The sequence below is a fragment of the Mustela putorius genome, unplaced genomic scaffold (assembly GCF_011764305.1).
Source record: "Mustela putorius furo isolate JIRA1106 unplaced genomic scaffold, ASM1176430v1.1 tig00000596_pilon_pilon_pilon, whole genome shotgun sequence".
Taxonomy (NCBI): Eukaryota; Metazoa; Chordata; class Mammalia; order Carnivora; family Mustelidae; genus Mustela; species Mustela putorius.
The window spans coordinates 15,957,294-15,976,033 of NW_025421428.1; the positions used below are offsets into that span (position 1 = coordinate 15,957,294).

Here is an 18,740-nt window from a genome sequence, read left to right on the forward strand (position 1 = left end):
CTCAATGCTGGGCTCCCGCGTGGGACGGCTCCCCGCTCCTGGACGCTCGAGGTACAGAGCTCACCACTGACGGTGGGTGAGGCTGAGGGGGCGCCGGGGAGTGGGACCCCCCACCGGCCCCCATTTCCTCCCCGGACTGCGAGGGAGTAGGGCTGAGCAGCAGGCCATCCCGGGGGGAAACGCAAGGACCACTCTCTGCGTTCCCCTGTGGCCCACTGGGACCAGGAGGACGGGCGGGTGTCCGCGGGGAGACCCAGCAGCAGCCTTGTACGGGCTCCCTGTCTCCAGTGGGTGGCCGTGGACCATGCCTGACCCCGCAGACCGCACAGTGCCCACCCTCTGTCCCTTGCAATGGGCCTCCCAGAAAGGCAGATCTACAGGGCTGAGGAGAAGACAGGAAGGCGGCGGGCCATGGCTCCCAGGGCTTTGAGGGAAAACTTAGCTCCCTACAGGCCCCAGAGAGCCACCGATCACCCCCGCTGGAGTCACCACGCACCTGTACCGGGCTGGGCCGTGGCTCAGAGCCGGCAGAGTGTCCAGAGAGGCCCCTGCATGCCTGGCCCCACAGCCCCCAAACAGAAAATGAGGGCCTCTGCTGTGGGGTGTGGGGGGGTTCGGACATACCCCCCACTCAGGGATTCCGGGGAAGGATGCTTCGGGAAGGGCTGCAGGTCCACACGGCGGCACCAGAGACCCTCCCAAGTGACCACCCGGCCGAGGCTCCACAGCAGCCCAGTGTCCCTCTGGCTCCCCAGGCCTGTCCTTCTGGGTCTTGGGGGCGGGGGTGTGAGTTACTGTCGCCATGCATTTTATCTCCACAAAAAAACGTTCAATGAACTCTAATTGTCACAAACTAGGTGAAGTAATTGTAGTTCTAAGTGAACCGTTTTTATGCAAAAACGTTGTGATTTGTGTTTTGCCTTTTAATTGTAATAGGTGATTTTTAACACCTCAGAAGGAGGAAAAGTACTTTTTCTGGAGAGAAAATGAGGGGGAGGGCGCTTGAGATGGAGCAGGGGTGGGGGGCGGAGGGGCGGAGGCGGCATCTTAAGGAGGCTGCACACGGAGCAGGGATCCCGACGCGGGCTCACTCCCACAGCCCAGAGATCATGACCTCGGCCCAAATCGAGCCAATGAGCCACGGAGGCGCCCCAAGAAAAATACCTCCTAAAAAGGGATACAAACTTGCCCTTAATTGGCAGGGGTGGTTGGGGGCCTCCGGGAAAGGAGGCTCCTGCCGCTGGAGCACTGTCCCGGGAGCCCTCCGGCCTCGGCAGGACACGAGGGGGCTGCGTCCCAGGCCCCCCGCGCCCAGGTCCCACAGGCAGGCGCGTCGTGGGCTGTCCCCGAACTGCCGGCCCTTCTCGCTGGGTGCCCGCGCTCTGCGCGCACAGCAGCCCCAGTGGGCAGGTGGGCCAGGACCCCTGCCTGTGGGGGCCGGGGCTGGACAGAGCCCGCCGCCCAGGGGACCCACCACCTCCCTCCGGCTCACGGCAGGAGCGTCGCACGGGCTCGTTCCGCAGGGCCCGCCCCTGGCCAGCACCGCGCCCGCCCCCGGCTGAGGGCCTCAGCGGCCGCGCCGGACCCTCGGGGATGCCCTGAACCCAGCGCCCCTCCGCTCCCCGGTGCAGGTCGGTCCCCGTCCACCCCCTCGGCCTCGGCCCCGGGCGCTCGGGAGGGCGGGGCCAGCGCGCCCAGAGCACCGCGCCCGAGCTTGGGGCGAGCGAACCGGGGAGCCGCCGTGCTGGGGGGCGGCGGGGCTCCGGCTGCTGCTGTGCGGGAGGGGCGGCCCCGGGCGCGGCGAGCGTGCGGGAGGGTCCCGCGGAGGCCGGAGCGAGGGGACGCCAGGCAGCCGGCGGGGAAGGGGCTGCGGGGAGGGTGGGCTGGGGGGGGAGCGTCCCGGCCCTCGCCGCGGCCACCCCGACTGCTGTACCCGCGGCCCCGGCCGCCCTGAGCGACGACGCGGGAACGCGGGCAGCCCCGCCACTGCCGGCCGCCCCGAGCCTTTGCACACGGCGCGGCGCGGGGCCGGGGTCACGTGCCCGCCGTCGCCCAATGGCAGGGACTGTGGGAGGAGCGCGGCTCGGCAAGTCCGCCTCCAGCCTGCAACGCGCCCGGCGGACGGTAGGCGGCACCAGAGTCGCCCAGCGCCGCGGGAGGCGCCGGGAGCCGGTTCCCCGCTGGCCCCGGAGGCGTGGGCGGAGGGGGGGGCCCTCCCGGGAGCGAGACCCCGGGTTGCTCTCCGGCGCGGGGGACCCGCCTGCCCTCCGCTGCGGCCGGGAGGGCGGGGGAGGGGTGTCCCGCCCCCAGTGTCCCCAGAGCGCCGGCGCGGAGGGGCCGGCCTGCCCGCGTTGAGCGGGTCGCACGTCGGGCCCGCGCGGCGGGAGGTGGGGCGCGGCGTTCAAAGCGTCCGGGGTCGGAGCCGCCACCCCAGCTTCTGCTGGGCCGAGAGGCCTCCTGTGGGAGGTTCCGGGGAAATCGGTTCCCATTTCTCCTCTTCTGGGCCCGAGTCCCCCGGAGCAGCAGAGCCGCGAGCTCAAGGAACGGGGGCGGGGGGGCTGCCCTGCGGGCTCGGGTCTCGGGGAGATGCTGGTGGCCCTGGCCCTCCCGACCCCTGCGCGTCCCCTGTCCTGGGGCCTGCAGCTGACCCGGAGAGGCCTTGATGGTCTCCCTGGCAATGGGAAACGCTCCCGGAGGAGGAAGCACCAGGCGGTCCTCGCCCTTCCACGCAGTGTGAGGCTCTGGGACAGAGCCGGGCCCTGAAGCTCCTTGTCCTTGGGGGACCAGTGCTTTCTCCGTGTCCTGGTTGGGTCCCCTCCTCAGGACAGACTGCTGGAAGCCAAGGGTGGGGGAGGGAAGGAGGTGGCCCAGGATGTGGAGACCTGTGGGGGAGGGGAGGGAGACAAGGAGCAGCGCAGTGAGGGGGGGGGCAAGATGGCCCAGGTTGGGGCAGGAGGTGGCCTAGAATAGGGGGGAAACTGGGTGGGGGCAGGAGGTGGCCCAAGACATGAGGACCCAGGAGGTTAAGGGGGTAGCCTAGGACAGGGGTAACCTGTTTGGTAGGAGATGGCCCAAGTTGGGGAGACCTGGGTGAGGGCAAAAGTGGCCCAGGACAGGGGGGACCCGGGTGGGGGCAGGAGGTGGCCTGGGACATGAGGACCCGCGTGGGGCAGGAGGTGGCCTGGGACAGGGGGTTCACTGGTCAGGTACACATCCTTCCAGTCTCCTAGAGCCCAGCACCTACACATTTGACTACCTCTGTGGCTGTTTTCTTCAGGCTCTTTCTCTGGGGGTGGCGGAGCCGGCTACATGCCCAGAGCTCAGGCCCTCCTGCCCCCAGGCCAAGTGTGTGGGAGCCCCACCCCCACTAGACTGGGCTGCCTGCCCCTGCCCTCACTCTGGCACAGGGGCCCCTGCAGTCACCCCTCAGTCATCCCGATCTGAGGGCTCTGGCTGCCTGCCCACCACCCCGTTGTCTGGCGTCACTTTGAGCGGCCGTGACCCCTGCCCCTGGGGCCAGTAGGGCCCCTTGGTCTGTTGTTGCCCCACGCTTGGGTTCAGGGCATGGGGAGCAGTGCAGGGGTGGCAGGCCTGGGCTCGGCACTCAGTGTTCCACAAGAACTTCGTGCCCCTGATCTTCGGGACTAAGAGAAGGTCAAGCTCCCTGTGTGGGATGGAACGTTCTGCCCTCCACCTGGTGGCAGGAAGGCTCCTGAGGCAGGGCCCGGACAGGGAGGCACCGCCGGCGTGGGGCACTGGGAAGGGGTTCCAAAGAGGGCTGGAGCTGGGGGACTTCGGACTCAGAAAGCGAGGTGCAGAGACATCCCTGGGAGCTAGTGGACCCAGCAAGCACCCCCAGCCCCTCCATTTTCTGCCTGTCTCCCTGGGCTGGGACCCAGATGCCCCCCGTCTTTGGCGGGCAGGATCTCAAGAGGGCCCCGCCCCTGCCCAGTCTGCCGCCAAGCCCTCTGCGGCCACCTCTTCTGCCAGTTCTGAGAAGGTACGCGAAAGGGGCACGCCTCTGGGGAGGGGCACCTGTGGAGGGACCCATAAGGAGGGAAGGGTCTGAGTCGGCAGCCACAGGGCCACTTGCTTCCCCCCGTCCCTCCTGGGATGGGGCCTTGTTGTGCCCTGTGGGCAGTGCTCGCCCTGCTAAAAGGCCTGAAGGGCCAGACCTCAAACACCCAGCCAGGCATTCCCTCCGTGTTACGGAACTTCCAGGAAGACCAGGTCTGGGGCCTTGAAGGGAGGGGGAGAAAGTCAGCCGGCGTCCAAGTGCAGGGAGCAAGGGGGGCCATGGTGGCGGGGAAGGCACCATCCCGGGAGCCCAGCCCGGCCTCAGATCCCCCCACAGAGATTCCTGACGTCCAACAGAAAAGGTCCCTGGACAGCTGGACAGGCCTTCCTGGGCCAGCTGTTCCCTCCTGTAACCCTGGCTAGTCCCTGTGCGGTGGGAACATCTCCATCAACTAAGGCCTGAGAATGCCAGGCGCTGGGCAAGTTCACCCCAGCTCTGCCGGTGTCATCGGTGCTCATGGGGAGCCACCGCCTGGTGAGGGCCCCTGGGCTGTCCTGGGCTCTGCCTACCTCAGATTCTCACAGTTCCAGGGGGAATGGTTTGTGGTTGGCCTAGCGGGCAGCACCCACAGGAAGATGGACAGATTCCTGCTGAACCCATTCACTGCAGTGTTCGAGCAAAATAAGAACAGCCGCCTTGAAGTGTCGTATGCCATGATCCGGTGAGTGAGGATCCCTGGCCTGTACCCCTGGAACCTACTGGCTTCATGGCTCGAGGCCAGCATGGGCCCCAGTGCCCTGGTTCAGCAAAGGCAGCCAGTGACCTAATCCAGCTCTGGGGCACACACAAAAGAGGGGTGCGTTTACTGGATCACAGACTCAGAAGAGCCTCGAGGGCTTATGGAGTTCAGGTACAGCTGGATCCAGGAGTTCAAACAGTGTGATCAGGGCCCCTTCAGCCCCTCCCTCTCTCTCCCTCAGCTCTGTCTGTCCCAGAGCTCTGTTTGGGAAAGCTCTCACCTCACAGGGATAAAACATTAGCCTGGGCTGATGGCCTCTCAGGGCTCCCAATTCCAGAAAAGAGAGAGCATCCTGGTCAGCCTGGCAACAGCCTCTGACCAGGTTTTCTGGAGTCACGTGATCCTCCTGAACCCGTTGCTGCATCCAGGGTGACAGGGGCTCTGGCTGGTCTGTCCGAAAGAAGTGCCTCCCCCCTGGTTGGGAAGAAACAGGAGTCTTGATGGACGGCCCCTGGGAATGAGGTGAGGGTGGTGCCGTCCCCCTTTGGGGCCACCGGTGCCGTGAAGGCTTCTTTACCCTCAGCACATCTTCAGCAGGCCTGGCAGGCTTCCTTGCCCACCTGCCTGGCTACACGGGACAGAGGGTCCGGGAGCCGCTCTGGTTAGGGCTCTTTGGGTCTGAGTAATGTGAAACAAGGGCCGTAAGCGAGGCGGGTCTCTGACGCCGACCAAGGTAGGTCCTAGAGCTGAGAGCCTCCTCTGAGGGTCTCCCTTGGCCCCTGCCCCAGCCTGCCAGCTGCATGGGCCCCGCCACCCCAGAACGCCCCATTGTAGCATCTCAGGTTTCTGGGGGCACCTGACTGGCCTGGCTCCTGTCGGAGGTTGATTAGAGGGGAGGAGGGGACAGAGAACCCAGTGCAAGTGCAGGAGGACCGAGAAGGCTTTGGGGCAACCTCCCCTCTCCCCCACCGGCAGGCCGGACTGTACTTGGTTGCTTCTCAAAACAGGTGTGTCACCCGGAGAGGCCCCTGCACGGCGGGAGGGCCTCCTGGGGACCGAGGTGGGGGGCCTACCCGGCCGGCCCAGCTTCTCCCCATCTGGATCAGCGACGTCTGGGGCTGCTGACTAGGGGCGCCAGCCGCGATGCCCACCGGGCCCACTCAGGACTCCCGAAGGGGACCCTGCAACCAGAAACGCCTTTCTGTCGCCATCGCACATACACAGGCATTAGGGGTCCCAGCCAGGCTGGGAAGGAGCGGCCAGTGGGTGGGCGCGCAGAGGCTCCAAGGGGATGTGTGAGGGCAAGGGAGAGCCCACACCGCGTCCTCCAGGAGGGACAGCCTCCCTGGGGAGGGCAGCAAAGCTTCCTGTGTGGGGCCGCGCCCGTGGCTTCCGACAGATGTCTCCTCCAGTGCACAACTGAGATATGGCGGGGACCGGCTTCGGGGCCCTCCCCTGAGGGAGAGAAGGAAACCAGAGGTCTGGCCAGGTTCCAGAACCTTCTTCTTGTGTTCTCCCCCGCTCCCGCAGGGGCCGCCGCTGTGTCTCCTGGTCCTACGTGCTGATTCCGGCAGCAAAGCCCGGGGCGTTCTCGGTGGACAGCAGGGAGGGTGAGAGGGTGACCGCGGGAGGCAGGGGGGTGGCCTGGGGAGGGCGCCCGGGCAGGGCAAGGGCCTCGTGCTGGGGCGTTACCTCCCCTGTGTCCCGGCAGAGCCTGAGGAGGTCCAGGTGTACGACACTGACTACAGCGTGTTCGCTCTGATGCTGTTCAGAAGACAGTCGGGCGGCCAGAGCGTCCTCAGGGTCACCCTGCTATGTGAGGCCCGCCCGGCGGCCGAGGTCCAGCTGGTGGGGGGGGGGAGGGAGGGCGGGGGGGGAAGTGCAGGGGTCCGGCACCGCCAGAGCAACAGCCACGGCTAAAGGCCGCGCCGCTGTCCCCCGGCCCCAGGCAGGGTGTGGGTGATCCAGACGGCGGTGCTGGACAAGTTTGTCTGCCTGCTGCAGGCGCTGGGCCTGTCGGACGACAACGTCGTCTTCCCGGACCTGACAGGTAACGGGCCCTCGGGCAGCCGCAGGGGTCTGCACCCAGCACGGGCCGCCCATGGCCCTCGAGAGCCCTATGGGAGCCCATGGGGGAGTGTGGCCTGCGTGCAGGGTCTACCTGCGGGGTCCTGAGCTCAAAGGAGGTTTCTCACAACTCCTTGGTGTCTGCCCCCACCCGGGGTCCCCCTGTCCCGGGCCGCCCCCGGCCCCTGCCTGGGGTCCCGCATCCTGGGCCCCCTCCTGTCATTCCAGGAGCATTTCCCACGTCCGGCCCTTCCCACGTGTGTGACCGCATGTAAAGCACAGGCACACAGGCAGACACGCGGTGCTGACGCAGGCACACGCCCTGCTTACACACGCGTGCGTGCACGTGTGCACACCCAGGGACACAGCGTTCACAAGCACCAGCCTGGGAGGGCCCCGCCGCACCTCTGCAGCGAGCCTGGGGGCTGGGGGTAGGGTGGCACCCTGGAGGGTCTGTCCCTCCGTCCCTGGCCAGCCTCGCGCACCAGAGCCTTCTCCCGCCCTTGGCCCCGGCGCCTCGCCCCTCCCCGGAGCTGCGGGCTCTCATGCCGCCTCCAGCTCTGTCCCGGCTCTGCTCCTCCTGCATCTGAGCCTCTGTCTCTCCCGTCAGAGTGGTCACCCCAGCTGGGAACCTGCTGAAGGTGGACGCGGCTCCCCCACGCAAGGCCTCTCCCCTGCTCGCAGCGAGGAATAAAGGCTCTGTGTCGGGGTCCAGCCGTGTGTGCCAGCGTGACCTTGGGGGGGTGGGTGCGAGTAGGGGCGGGCCCTCCGAGCACACTCATGCCCACCCCTGCCCACCAGGCCCGTCCGCAGCCTCCAGTCTCCTCAGGAGTGTGTCTGCCGGTCACTGCGGGTCCCTGCGGGTCCCCTCCGTCCTGCCCGCATGGCCCCCAGAGACACGAGTTCACAGACCTCCCCACCTCCCCAGTCCCCAGAGCCCTGGAACTGCCATGAGGGGTGCAGCGGGGGGCCCGGAAGAGGAGCAGCGTAGACACAGCTGCCCCGGCCTGGAGGGTGGGGGAGGGCTGGGCAGAGAGGTTTGGCTTCCTGTTGTGGGGGGCCGGCCGGACCCCCACCGGGTATAGGGATCCTTCAGGTGCAGAGAGCCCTAACCCAGGACCCCAACCGTCTGTGCACACCTGAGAGGCAGCTGCCCTGTCCCAGATAGGACCAGTCTCCGCCCCGCCCCGCCCCACCATCCTGGCCCCATGGAGCGCCAAGCAGGGGGCAGCAGGCCAAGCCCAGGGCCTGTGGGGAAGCTGATCCCACCAGAGATCGAGGAACATGGGGACCTCTCACTCCGTGCCAGATTGCATTTCTTCGGCCTGAGTGCCCCCCTCCCCACCCCAGTCTGGCCCTGTTCCTCCCTCAGGGCAGAGTCAGCAGAAGGGGTGAAAGCAGGTGGCCTGGCCCTGGGCCAGTCTTTGTCCCTCTGGCGGCCACCTGGCCTGTCAGCTTCAGCCCTGGGTGGCAGGAGGGGCCCTTCCCCGTGGTCTGGGTCACACCTTCCTCCCAGCCTTTTCCGTGGAGGCCACACAAAGCCCTGTACTGTGACAGTGACATCCATGAGCCGCCTAGGGCTTCCCCTGGTCCTGGGAGCACAGAGCTGCCTCCCAGAGGAGCGTTCCAGGCCCCAGATGGGCCCCGGAGATCTGGGACGGGGGCCGCTGCCCCAGCATCCTGACGGAGAGGTCTCCTTTAGCCCTTCTCCAGCCATAGCCCGTCCCGCTGGTGGCCCCCAAGCCGCGGCGCGCCCTCCCTGGGCCCACGGGCAGGTGTCCCACCGAGCCCACCTGCCGGCGGAGAGCTGGCCAGGGATGGCTGGGGCAGACAGGGCTGGGAGCTCAGGCCGGGAGCTCAGGCCGGAGAGGAGGGGCCACGGCTGGGCAGAGGGGAATGGGCAGGGCTACAGCCAGGGAAACAGACCCCTGCATGCAACCCTAGTCTTCACTTCCTGCGGAAGGAAAAAAGGTGCCTTGTGTACTAGTCCGAAGGGCACGTCATGATTTTGAGCGACTCAGGACCCCAGGGCTCTTCCCTCAGCCCTGCCTGCAGGCCTGGATCCCTGGGGTGTCCCCATTCCTCAGTGACACACAGGACTTAGGACCCTGGAGGATGCCTGCGACCACTCCCAGCCCTTGTCCCAGCCCTGTCATTGGAGGGCAGGTGTCCCTCTCCCACTCCTGAGAGGCTGTGGTGTGGGTCCCAGCAGGCCCCGTGGCCGAACGTGGTTCTCTGCAGGGCCAGTGCAGCTGCGGGCGGAGCGTTGCCACAGCTGCCCAGGACACCCCCACGACGGCCCCCAGCCCCACAGCTTCTCTGTGAGCTGGTGAGAGCAGGTGTGCTGTCCAGCAGGACGTCCAACCCCACGTTCTGGGCGGCACGAGTACCAGCCTGTCCCTAGGAGCGGTCAGTGCTGTGGGAACCTCCCCATTCTGGCCTAGACAGGCAGAAACCCTGTAAAGTGGGAAAGGCTTGGACCCTGGGGCCAAGGACACAGCTGGGTCCAGCTGCCCCAGGCTCCCAGGCTCCTCCGGTCCCCAGGCGGGGGCTGCCCGGTGCTGGCACCTGACGCCAGGGGACCACCTCCCAGTTCCTGCCGCTGCTTGCGTCCCAGGCCCCCGGGGAGGCTCAGTCTGCCATTTCTCTCAGCCAAGCCCCCCCAGCAGGTCCGCGGGTGCTGCCGCCATGGGACAGGCAGGGCAGGCGTGGGGGAGGGCCACGGGTTGTGTCCCCGTCCCCCGAGGTGGGGCCAGGTGGACATCGTTGAGCCCAGCTGAGCCACGCGTGGTGTTTGAGGGGACTCTGGGTCCGGGACCCCGTGGGCTCACGTCACTCTGCTTGCGTCCCGGCTGCTATGGTCTCGAGGGCGGCAAGGTGGACAGGACAGGACTGTGTCTGGACGGACTGAGACTGGCCTGCTGCTGGGGAGCCCTCCCCAGCCTCTGGGGCTCCCTTCCAGGGAGAGTAGCCCCCCAGAAGGGACGGCCGGCAAGGCCAAGCGACCCTTTGGGGCCCCACGTCTGCACCTGAGCCTGCTGGGTGCTTGACCTTCATGGTGGGGACCCGCCAGGGCAGCAGGAGCAGAAGGGACATTTGGACAGCTCTGGGAGAGGGCAGATGTGGACTCCAGCCACCGTGGGACCAGCCTGGGCGCAGAGAGTCTGGGCACCGGCGGGGCCGCCAGACGGCAAGCTGGGTCCCCTCGTCTGAAGACAGGTGCTGTCGCCCACTTGTTGCACTCATGTCTTTATGACATCATTTTCTCTCTTTACTAACTTGTAAATCTCACTTTGTTGGGGTTTTTAAACCCTCTTTAAGTACCCACTTCTGAGGTGTCAGTGCGTTCACCCTTGTGCAGCCGTCCTCCTGTCCGTCCCCAGAGCTCGTCCGTCTTCCCGGGCTGGACTCTGTCCCTGTAAACCCTGCGCCCGGCGCCCCCGCCACACGTCTGTGTCCGACTCCTCCGGCCTCCTGGGTGTCTCCGCTCACGACACACCACCGGTCCGTCCGCGCCGGGCTGACCGCACTCGGCACCGCGTCCTCCAGCTCCGCCCACGTGGCCGCGGGGCCGGGATCCCCTCTTTAAGGGGGAGTCACGGTCCGAGGTGTGGCCGGGCCGCGTCCTGCTCACCCGTGGGCCTGTCGGTAGCCGCTCGGGCCGCTCCGGTCCCTCGGCTCTTGTGAACACGAGAGTTCAGATGCCCCTCCGCGACCTTTGTTTTTGAGAGGACAGAGGTGGAGGCAGAGTGCTAAGCCGACACCACACTCCGCGCAGAGCCCGGCTCCGTCCCACGCCTATGAGATCCTGTCCTGAGCCGAAACACAGTCGGACACGTAACCGCCGGAGCCCCCCACGTGCTCCTGCTGCCCTCCGACATTTTGCTCTATTCCTGTCCTGTGTTTTAATTCTGTGTTTTCCACCCGCAAGACGTGTTGAGGGTGACGCAGACCACGGTCCCCAGAGCCTGTGGTGCCCGCGTGTGGCCCTGCTCTGCTGTCCCTCCTGCTCAGTCCTGCCCCGTGTCTATGTTTCACTGCACACGTGCTGGTGACTACTTCAGGTTTTGTCTGAAAAGTCCTTACTTAGACCTTATTTCTAAAATACGAACTGAGGGGGCACCTGGGGGCTCCTTTGGTGCCGCGTCTGCCTTCAGCTCAGGTCGCGGTCTCGGGGTCCCGGGATGGAGCCCCCGGTTCGGTTCGGTTCGGACTCCCTGCTCGGCTGGGTCTGCCTCTCCCGCGGGCACCCCCCCGCTTGTGCTCTCTTTCTCTCTCAAGTAAATAATCTCCACAAAAACAAAAATACAGTCTGGGCTCAGATCTGAAGTCCCGGGGACGGACATGACTTCGCCTGCTGCTCTGAAGAGTCGGGACCACGTGGACACCTGTGTAAACACAGCCCCGTGTGATGCAGAACATTCCAGCATCCCAGAGAGCTCCTGGGCGACCACGTGCAACCGGCCCCCTCCACCTCTGCCCCGGCGGCCACGGGTCGGATTCCATCTCCGCGGAGGAGTTGGGCCTGATGAGGGATCGCACAGTGCGGTCTCTCGCGTCCCCTCCGGGCCACCTACCCCAGGCCACTCCCAGGTCAGGCGATGGCCAAGGGCACGTCTCCTTCTTGCTTTTCTCAGCAGGCCCAGCATGGAGCCCAGCACAGGGCCTGGATTCATGACCCTGAGATCAAGACCTGAGCTGAGATCAAAGTCAGGACTCAAGTGACTGAGCCCCCAGGCGCCCCCATTCAGGTCCTGACGCGCCCGCCCGGCTCGCAGGTTCTGCCGGGGGAGAAAGCCGCGCCGCCGCCACCGAGAGAGGCCAGGGCGGGGCGCCGGGGGCTCTGTGGGCCGAGGGCCTGACTCTTGGCTTCGGCGCGGGGCACGATCTCAGGGTGGTGAGGTCGAGCCCCGCCTCGGGGTCCGGGCTCAGCGGGGCGTGCGCCGCGCCCTCTGCTCCTGCCTCCGGCTCAGCTCTTCCGCTCTCAGACACACAAATCTAAATCCTTTTAAAAAAGGGGGTGGCCTGTAAGGAAAACCCCAAAGGAAGTGCTTCAGGGCTGGATGAAGGGCCCAGACCGAGGCCGGAGTCCCAGCGGCCGGCCACCAGCAGGCGGGTCCCCTGAGGCTCAGCCCTGGCCCGGAGAACAGCCACCACGTGGAGGGCATTGAATGTATCGACTCAGAGTGCGTCCGTGCACTTTGCCAAACTGAAGCTGTAATATTGGCCACAGCCGCTAACACTTGTACGTGCCCCTACACGTGCACACACACACGTGCCCCCACAATGCCCCACATTAATAGACGTGAAACGATGAATCGATGAAAACCAAAAGAGGCATCAAGAAGGTGAGCACGGGGGCGCCCGGGGCTCCGGGGGGGAAGCGTCCGCCTTCGGCTCAGCTCACGATCCAGGGTCCTGGGATGGAGCCCCGCCTCGGGATCCCTGCTTGGCGGGAGGCCTGCTTCTCCCTCTCCTGCTCTCCCTGCTCGTGTTCCCCCTCTCGCTGTGTCTCTCTATCAAATAAATAAAATCCTAAAAAAAAAAAAAAAGAAAGAAATCCCGGATTATTTCATAATAAAGTAGGTTGAACCCATCAAGAACATACGAGATTTCTAAATTCGTGTGCGACAATAATCCGGCCGTGGAGTAACCGCAGCAGAAACGGAAGCACGAGGCGGGAGACAGCGCGGCCGTCGCTGCGGGAGAGGCCCACACGCCTCCCTTAGTAAACAGCAGTCCGCTCCGGGGGCCTGAGTGCGGGTGGGCACGGGGGCCCAGGCCCAGCCACAGAGCAAGGCTCGGGGGCATCACGGAGCAGAGAGCTTGGGAGCCGGGCAGCAGGGATAGGACATTTTCAGGTCCCTCAGGGATGGGGGCCGTGTGGCGGGAAGCCCAGGCTGGGCTCGTCCCAGAACACTGGCCCAGGACAGGGCGGCCGTGGGTCCTGGGAGAGTTGCTGGCTGGACCGTGCAGCTAGCCCCGGCTCTGGGCCCTGTGCCTGCTGGGGCAAGTCTCTTGATCCTGCCCAGGAGCCCTGGTATCATCTGGGCCTGCTGTGCCTGGAGCAGCCCCCCAGGGTCTTCCGGAACGACCTGTTTCCTGGAGGAGGAAGGGAGGCAGTAGGTGGACGGGGGGGGGTCCGTGTACAGTGTGGGATCCGAGTGGGCGCCCGGGGGCCCGTACCTGTGGGTGCAGAGCTGGCTGGAGCCCTTCCCACCCCGCTCCCGCCTGTCTAGGCCCCGAGGTCTTGTGCCTGCTCTCGGCCCTGCACCCCCCCACTGTGAGTGACTTGGGCCTAGTTCCCCGCGGGTCCCCTCATGGGCGCCCCCGTGCGCGTGCCCACATAGTGTAGGAGATGCTCCCACACGCAGGATCGTGAGTGCTGCCTGGGGCACGCCGTCGGGGTGCGGCAGGCTGGTGCCGGGGAAGCAGGCCTTTGGGAGAAATCCCTTTGTTCATCCTGGCGTGTGGGGAAGAATGGGACCTCCTTCCGGGGTGTCCACGTTTCTGTGTGTCTGGGACACCTCTGCTGGGAAGAGAGGGGGGTGCAGCTTGGGGGGGGGCTCTGTGAGGGGGCAAGTTCCCAGGAACAGGGGCTGGAGGAGGCCTCCAGGACCAAGCTGCCCCCTCCACGGGGCCCTCTGACAGGCAGTGGGGCCGAAGGGGTTAGAGCCCAGCTTGGAGGGGAAATTCGGTGCCGGCGGGCCACATGCCCCCAGCCCGCCCCCACATGAGCTGACTGGGAGCTGCGGGAGCACAGAGCCTGGGAGTGTGAGGGTCTCACCAGCCTTCCCTGCCCAGCACCCAGAGCACCCGCATGGTCACACCCCTTCCTTCCTCAGGACTGGGCTCACTGGAGAAGGCTTTTGAAGCCAGAGTGCCCGCGGCCAGAGCTCTGTCTGCACCGTCCCAGGGCTGGGTGCCAGCGTGTCCAGCATCACCCACTCCCCGCGGTCTCCTGGAAGACCCAGGGGTCTTCTCCAGGCGGCCGTCCGGAGACCACTTCTGATGTCCCCCCGGCAGACTGGAAATGGGAGTGGGGCTTGGGAAGGGGAGCTGTTGGTTCTGCCTCCCTGGGAACATCCTGGGGACACTGTGACCCGAGGAACATAAGTGGGGGTCTGACCGCACACCCGCCTTCCCTGGTGAGCTAACTAAGGTTCCTAGGCTATTGGGGGTGGCACTGAAACACCATCTCTACCACATGTAGGCACACGGGCACCCACACACACGTGTGTGTGTACATGCAACACATGCATACATGTTACACACGTGCACATACACACGGATACACATGCACACACACGTGCACATAGGCACATGTGCAGACACATGCCCCGGCACACGTGGGCACACGGGCACACACGCACAGATACCCACATGCACACGGGCACACGCGGGCACACACAGGAGCACATTCCATCCCTCTATTCTGAAACATCTCTTCTGTGTCTCGCCTGGAAGCTCTCCCCGTGGGACGTGCAGCCTGTAGCAGGCAGGAATGCTCTGGCAGGAAGCTGTTTTGTTTTGAAGGAAGTTATTTTATTTCTTGGGTTTGTGTGGATTAACTGGGAGTTGGGTTTTTTCCACTCTCTCAGCTGCCAGCCCTCTGAGACCCTGGGCAGCCGATGTCCCTGGAGCATCTGTGCACGTCAGCAGGGTTCCCTGGCTCCGTCCTCACTGAGGAGGGCCATAAGCTGCTCCTGGGGCTGGTGGCTGGGGCGCTGGGGGGAGGCCTGGGGCTGTCCCTGGGAGCGGACTCCACTCCTGGGGTTCAGGGTGGAGGATACGGCGCCCTGCCCCTGGGGTCTTCACCCGCATCTGTGGGGCCTGCTTTGGGCCTCACCTCCCAGAAAGCCCTCAGGGACTGAGGGGCAGCTGGTGAATGGGGCCCTTGAGCATGGTGTCCACCACTCTCTGGTCCCCACTGGCCTCGCGGGGCCAGCACTGGAAGACGCTGCAGGGCTGCTCCGGTTGCAGGGGGCTGCCCCAGTGTGGGGCCACGGGCGCCCAAGAGGGTCCTGCTGGGAGCCATCTGGGGATGGCCAAGTCCGTGCGCTCTCAGGGCTGCAGGGCGGGGCGGAGAGGGGCCGGGACAGAGCCTGGGCACGGGCACAGGAGGGGAGGGTGCAGCCCTCTCCCTCATGGCCGGGTGCTGGTTTGCAGGGCTCAGAGCCCTGACCCCGCAGACCTCTTTACTTCCGGGGGGGTGCGTACAGTGAGGCAAGGGCACAGCACCCCCACACCGAGGTAGAGGCTGGGGACTGAGTCTGGGAGGAGGGAAGGAGGAACCCTGTCTGGGCAGAGATGAAGGTCTCCCTCCACCTGGGCCGGGAGAGGTGCCGGCCCTGCTGTCCTCACACGGGGACCATGACCTTGAAGCTGTGGTCTGCCTTCACCTCCTAAGTGCTGGGAGGACATCGTGACCTTCCCGTTTGCTGCCCCATGGGTGCTGGGGATGGGCAGAGCCCACGCTGCCCTGGGAAGCCCGGGAGCCGCCTCCCCGCAGCACTGACGACCAGCGAGAGCTGGAGGCTGGGGAGGCTGTCCTGGGCCTGACACCGGACAGGTGACCGTGGCCGTAGCTGGCCTCTCTCCGTAGTGTCCGCCCTGGGCCGCGGAAACAGCGGGAGACCGTTCGAGGGCTTGGCACGAGCCTGGGTCTGGGCCTGCGGGGCCTCACCCGCAAGGCACCCATCCCCCGGCCTGCGGGGCACGTGAGGCTGCCGCCTTCCAGAACCCTCTCCTCACGAGCCCCTCAGCAGCTGCCCACCCAGCGTGATGTGATTCGCCCCTTCCCAGATCCGAGGAGAAGCCCAACGACCCCGCCTCCTCCCCACCCGGCAAAGCTCTTCCCCTGGTCTGGCCAGACTCGGGCAGGACGGCTGCCCCACACGTGCCCCTCAGGGTGTCCACGCCCCCTTCCAGATCCTTCCAGACCGAAACCCCAACAGCCAGTGGCGTGACAAGGCGCAGCACCGCCGGAGACCTGGAGCAGAGCCCCCGGGCCCAGGCCGCAGCCGCGCCAGCCCCGCCCCGCGCGGTCCCGGGCTCCATCTGGGCGGCGCGGCCTCTAGTCCCGCTTGCCTCCCAGCCTCGCCCCTCGCAACCCGTCCCCAGCGCTCTTCTGGCTCTGGGCTCATCCAAGGCTGAACCTCCCTGCCCCGTGGCCAGGCGAAGCCCCAGGCACGGCCAGGACAGCTGGGCTCCGCGACCGGCGCTCCCACACGGGAAAGGACAAGCCTCTGTCTGGGAGTGGGCACGGCCTGTGCCCTCCTAGCCCAGGAGCCAGACTCCAGGACGCGCCGCCTGTGACCTCCGTTCCTCTGACCAGCGGCCAGCCTCCCCTGGGCCCCTTCATGGCTCCGGCCGCCCCTTCCCTGTCCTCATTCTTCCCCGTCCGCAACCTCAGCTCTCCTGGCTCCGCGGGCCCGGGGCACAGCCACCGTGCGGCCCCGCCCCTGCAGCCACAGCCCGCGCCGCCTTTCCACCTCTCACTCCCTTCCTGCGCCCGCTCAGCCAAGACGGCGGACATTCCCAACCTCCTGACCCCCGGCCCCTGCAGACCCACCACCGCCCTCTCTAACTCTGGGGCTGGGAGGCCCCCCACAGTGTCCCTTCTCTTTGCCACTAGAGCAGGCCCGACCTGGGTCCCTTGGCCCCAGGACACTCCTTCCCACGTGCCCCCCAGGACAGCCAGTCCTCGCCCCAGGCCCACCTCCGCCCCGGGGTGGGAGCCCAGCTGGCCCCTGGACAGGGCCGGGGTGTGCAGACGCGAGATCTCCAGCAGAACCGGGCCAGAAGCCGGGACACCCCCTTGGGAGGGCAGGTGCGTGGAAGGGGAGGCAGGGTCAGCCCTGGCGATGGCCGGGTCCCGCCCGCCCGCTGGAGACCGCGGCCAGAGTCACTTCCAGGCCCGAGACCAGCGGCTGTCAGACAGGGCTGCTGCTTTCCTTCGAGCGAGTCTCCTTCCACTGCCCAACAAGGCCTTGCTGTGCCTGTCCCCCGAGGCGCTTCTGTCCCCCACTCCTCCCCCAACAGAAATGAATGCTTGGTGCCAGGAGGAGCCAGCTCGCCTGCCCGGTGACCCGCGGGGTGGGCGAGGGCGGCAGGCCAGGCCACAGCTGGCTCCCAGAGCACAGGTTCTAGCCCGGGTGGGAGTGGGGCGTCCTCGCCTCTCACTTAACCCTGAGGCCCCTCGCCTGGATGGCCGGCCGCGGTCCTGGGCTCTCAGGACCGACAGAGCCACCGTGGATGGCATCTAGCAGAGGCCGGCCAGGAGCCCGGGGAGCAGGGTCATGCAGGCCCCTGGAGGGCCTCCCCGGGTGCCATGATGGGTGCCCATGCCCAGGGTGCCCGCTGCCCGGCCCCACAGAGCCCAGAGCTCCCCAGGCCTTCCAGGTGACCGCCCTGGTGCTGGGCCTGCTTGGAACTCTGGTCGCCTCCCCGTGGAGTCACCTTGGGCCCCCAGGGAAAGGCAGGAGCTCCCACCTCAGGGGCTGGCTTAAGCCAAAGACCAAGGACGCGAGCCCTGGGCCGTAGCAGCAGCTCTCCTCTGTTGGGACCAGGAACCCCTGTGGACGCCGGGACCAGCCTGACGCGGCCCCGTGATAGAGCCAAGAAATCTTCCAGAATCAGGAGACTGCACTGGGTCCCTGAATGAGCAAGGCTCTGCCCAAGACTGTCCTTCGGCCTTCTGGGTGTTTGCGAAGAGGGACGCCCAGGTGAGCTGACGGGGACCCAGGAGGGCCTATTTGTTAACCCGCCCAAGGCCCTCTCCCCCAGGCCTCACACAGGTGATGGGCAGGCTCCGGCCCCCACCACTACTGCCTCGCTGGACCCTTCTGGAAGCCATCTGCCCTGGTGCTGAGTGTCACAGCTATGGGGGGCGGGGGTGTGCGGGAGCACGGCGGCAGCCGGACCCCTTCCCGGGGCAGCCCCCAGCGCTGGCTTCCTGCTGGCCCGGAATGGCCTCAGCTTAGCCTGACCATCTTTTGGCGGGGTCTGGAAACGAGGCACAGCCTCACCCAGGGTCCCCACGGGACAGCCACCCTTCCATGTAAGGTCGAGACAGGACTCAGGGGCCCCACATGAGGTTGACTCTGGATTTCTGCCCAGACCATGCAGGCCGCACTTCTCCTGCACGGCTCCTGTCCTGGCCCCTCTCTGTCCCTGTCCCCTCTCTGCAGACTCCTGGCAACCTGGCAGCTATCTCTCCCAGCGTGGCCGTGGAGGCTGGGCTGGCCTGGGAGTCAGAGAGGGGAGGGACAGAGAGCATTCCTGGCCAGGGAGGAGCTCTGAGCTGGACCTTGCCCCCCCCTTCCTCTTTGGGTCCTGGTGCCTGACCCAGAGGCACTAACCACGCTACCCCCAGCTCTCTGCTTTAGGCAGGTGCTGGCTCCTGGCCACCTGCCCTAGGTGGCCTTCGGTCCCAGTACGGCCCAGAGATGCCACTGATGGCATCTGGGGAGATCTCCCGGGAAGGGGATAAGGCCTTGGGGGATTCTCTCTAGCAGCTTCTCCTTGAGCCAGAGCACGGCCTCTTCCAGACTTAAACCCTCTGAGAACCCAACAGCCAGCCTCCTCAACACTTCCCAAAGCAAGAGCATCTTGCGGGGGGTGAGCCCTGGGGCAGCGTGGCAGGGTGGCCACCCCTGCTCAGCAGCTCAGGGCCCCCCTCAAGGCCCCTTCTCACAGACTGGGGGGAGCTGACTGCCAAGCAGAAGGTGGGTAGGGTCCACAGGTCCCTGTGAGGTCCTTGTTTGAGGCCAGAGGACACTGTGAGCCGCAGGTCAGTGAGAAGTCACCAGGACGCCTGGACAGCCTCAGCCCTGGAGAGCCATCTGTGGCCCACCCCCCGGCCCCGAAGAATGAGGTCAAGCCTAGGCCCTGGCCGCCAGCTTCTATCCGACC

At 66.3% G+C, this 18,740-nt stretch overlaps 1 protein-coding gene across 4 annotated transcripts; it reads left to right on the plus strand.

The window, feature by feature from the left end:
• Positions 1-1,146: 1,146 nt before the first annotated feature.
• Positions 1,147-12,274, plus strand: LCN12 (lipocalin 12). 4 transcript variants are annotated; one of them, XM_013058497.2, is made up of 6 exons: positions 1,147-1,631; positions 4,603-4,739; positions 6,288-6,367; positions 6,469-6,573; positions 6,762-6,807; positions 7,435-12,274. In XM_013058497.2, exons 2-6 carry the CDS (start codon positions 4,654-4,656, stop codon positions 7,907-7,909), a joined length of 792 nt encoding a protein of 263 aa, XP_012913951.1. In that variant the 5' UTR covers positions 1,147-1,631; positions 4,603-4,653; the 3' UTR covers positions 7,910-12,274. The 4 variants fall into 4 exon arrangements, with proteins under 4 accessions (XP_012913951.1, XP_012913950.1, XP_012913952.1 ...); XM_013058496.2 differs by lacking the exon at positions 1,147-1,631 and adding an exon at positions 2,134-4,000; XM_013058498.2 differs by lacking the exon at positions 1,147-1,631 and adding an exon at positions 2,134-4,000 and having other exon boundaries at positions 6,706-6,807; positions 7,435-7,538.
• Positions 12,275-18,740: the final 6,466 nt, after the last annotated feature.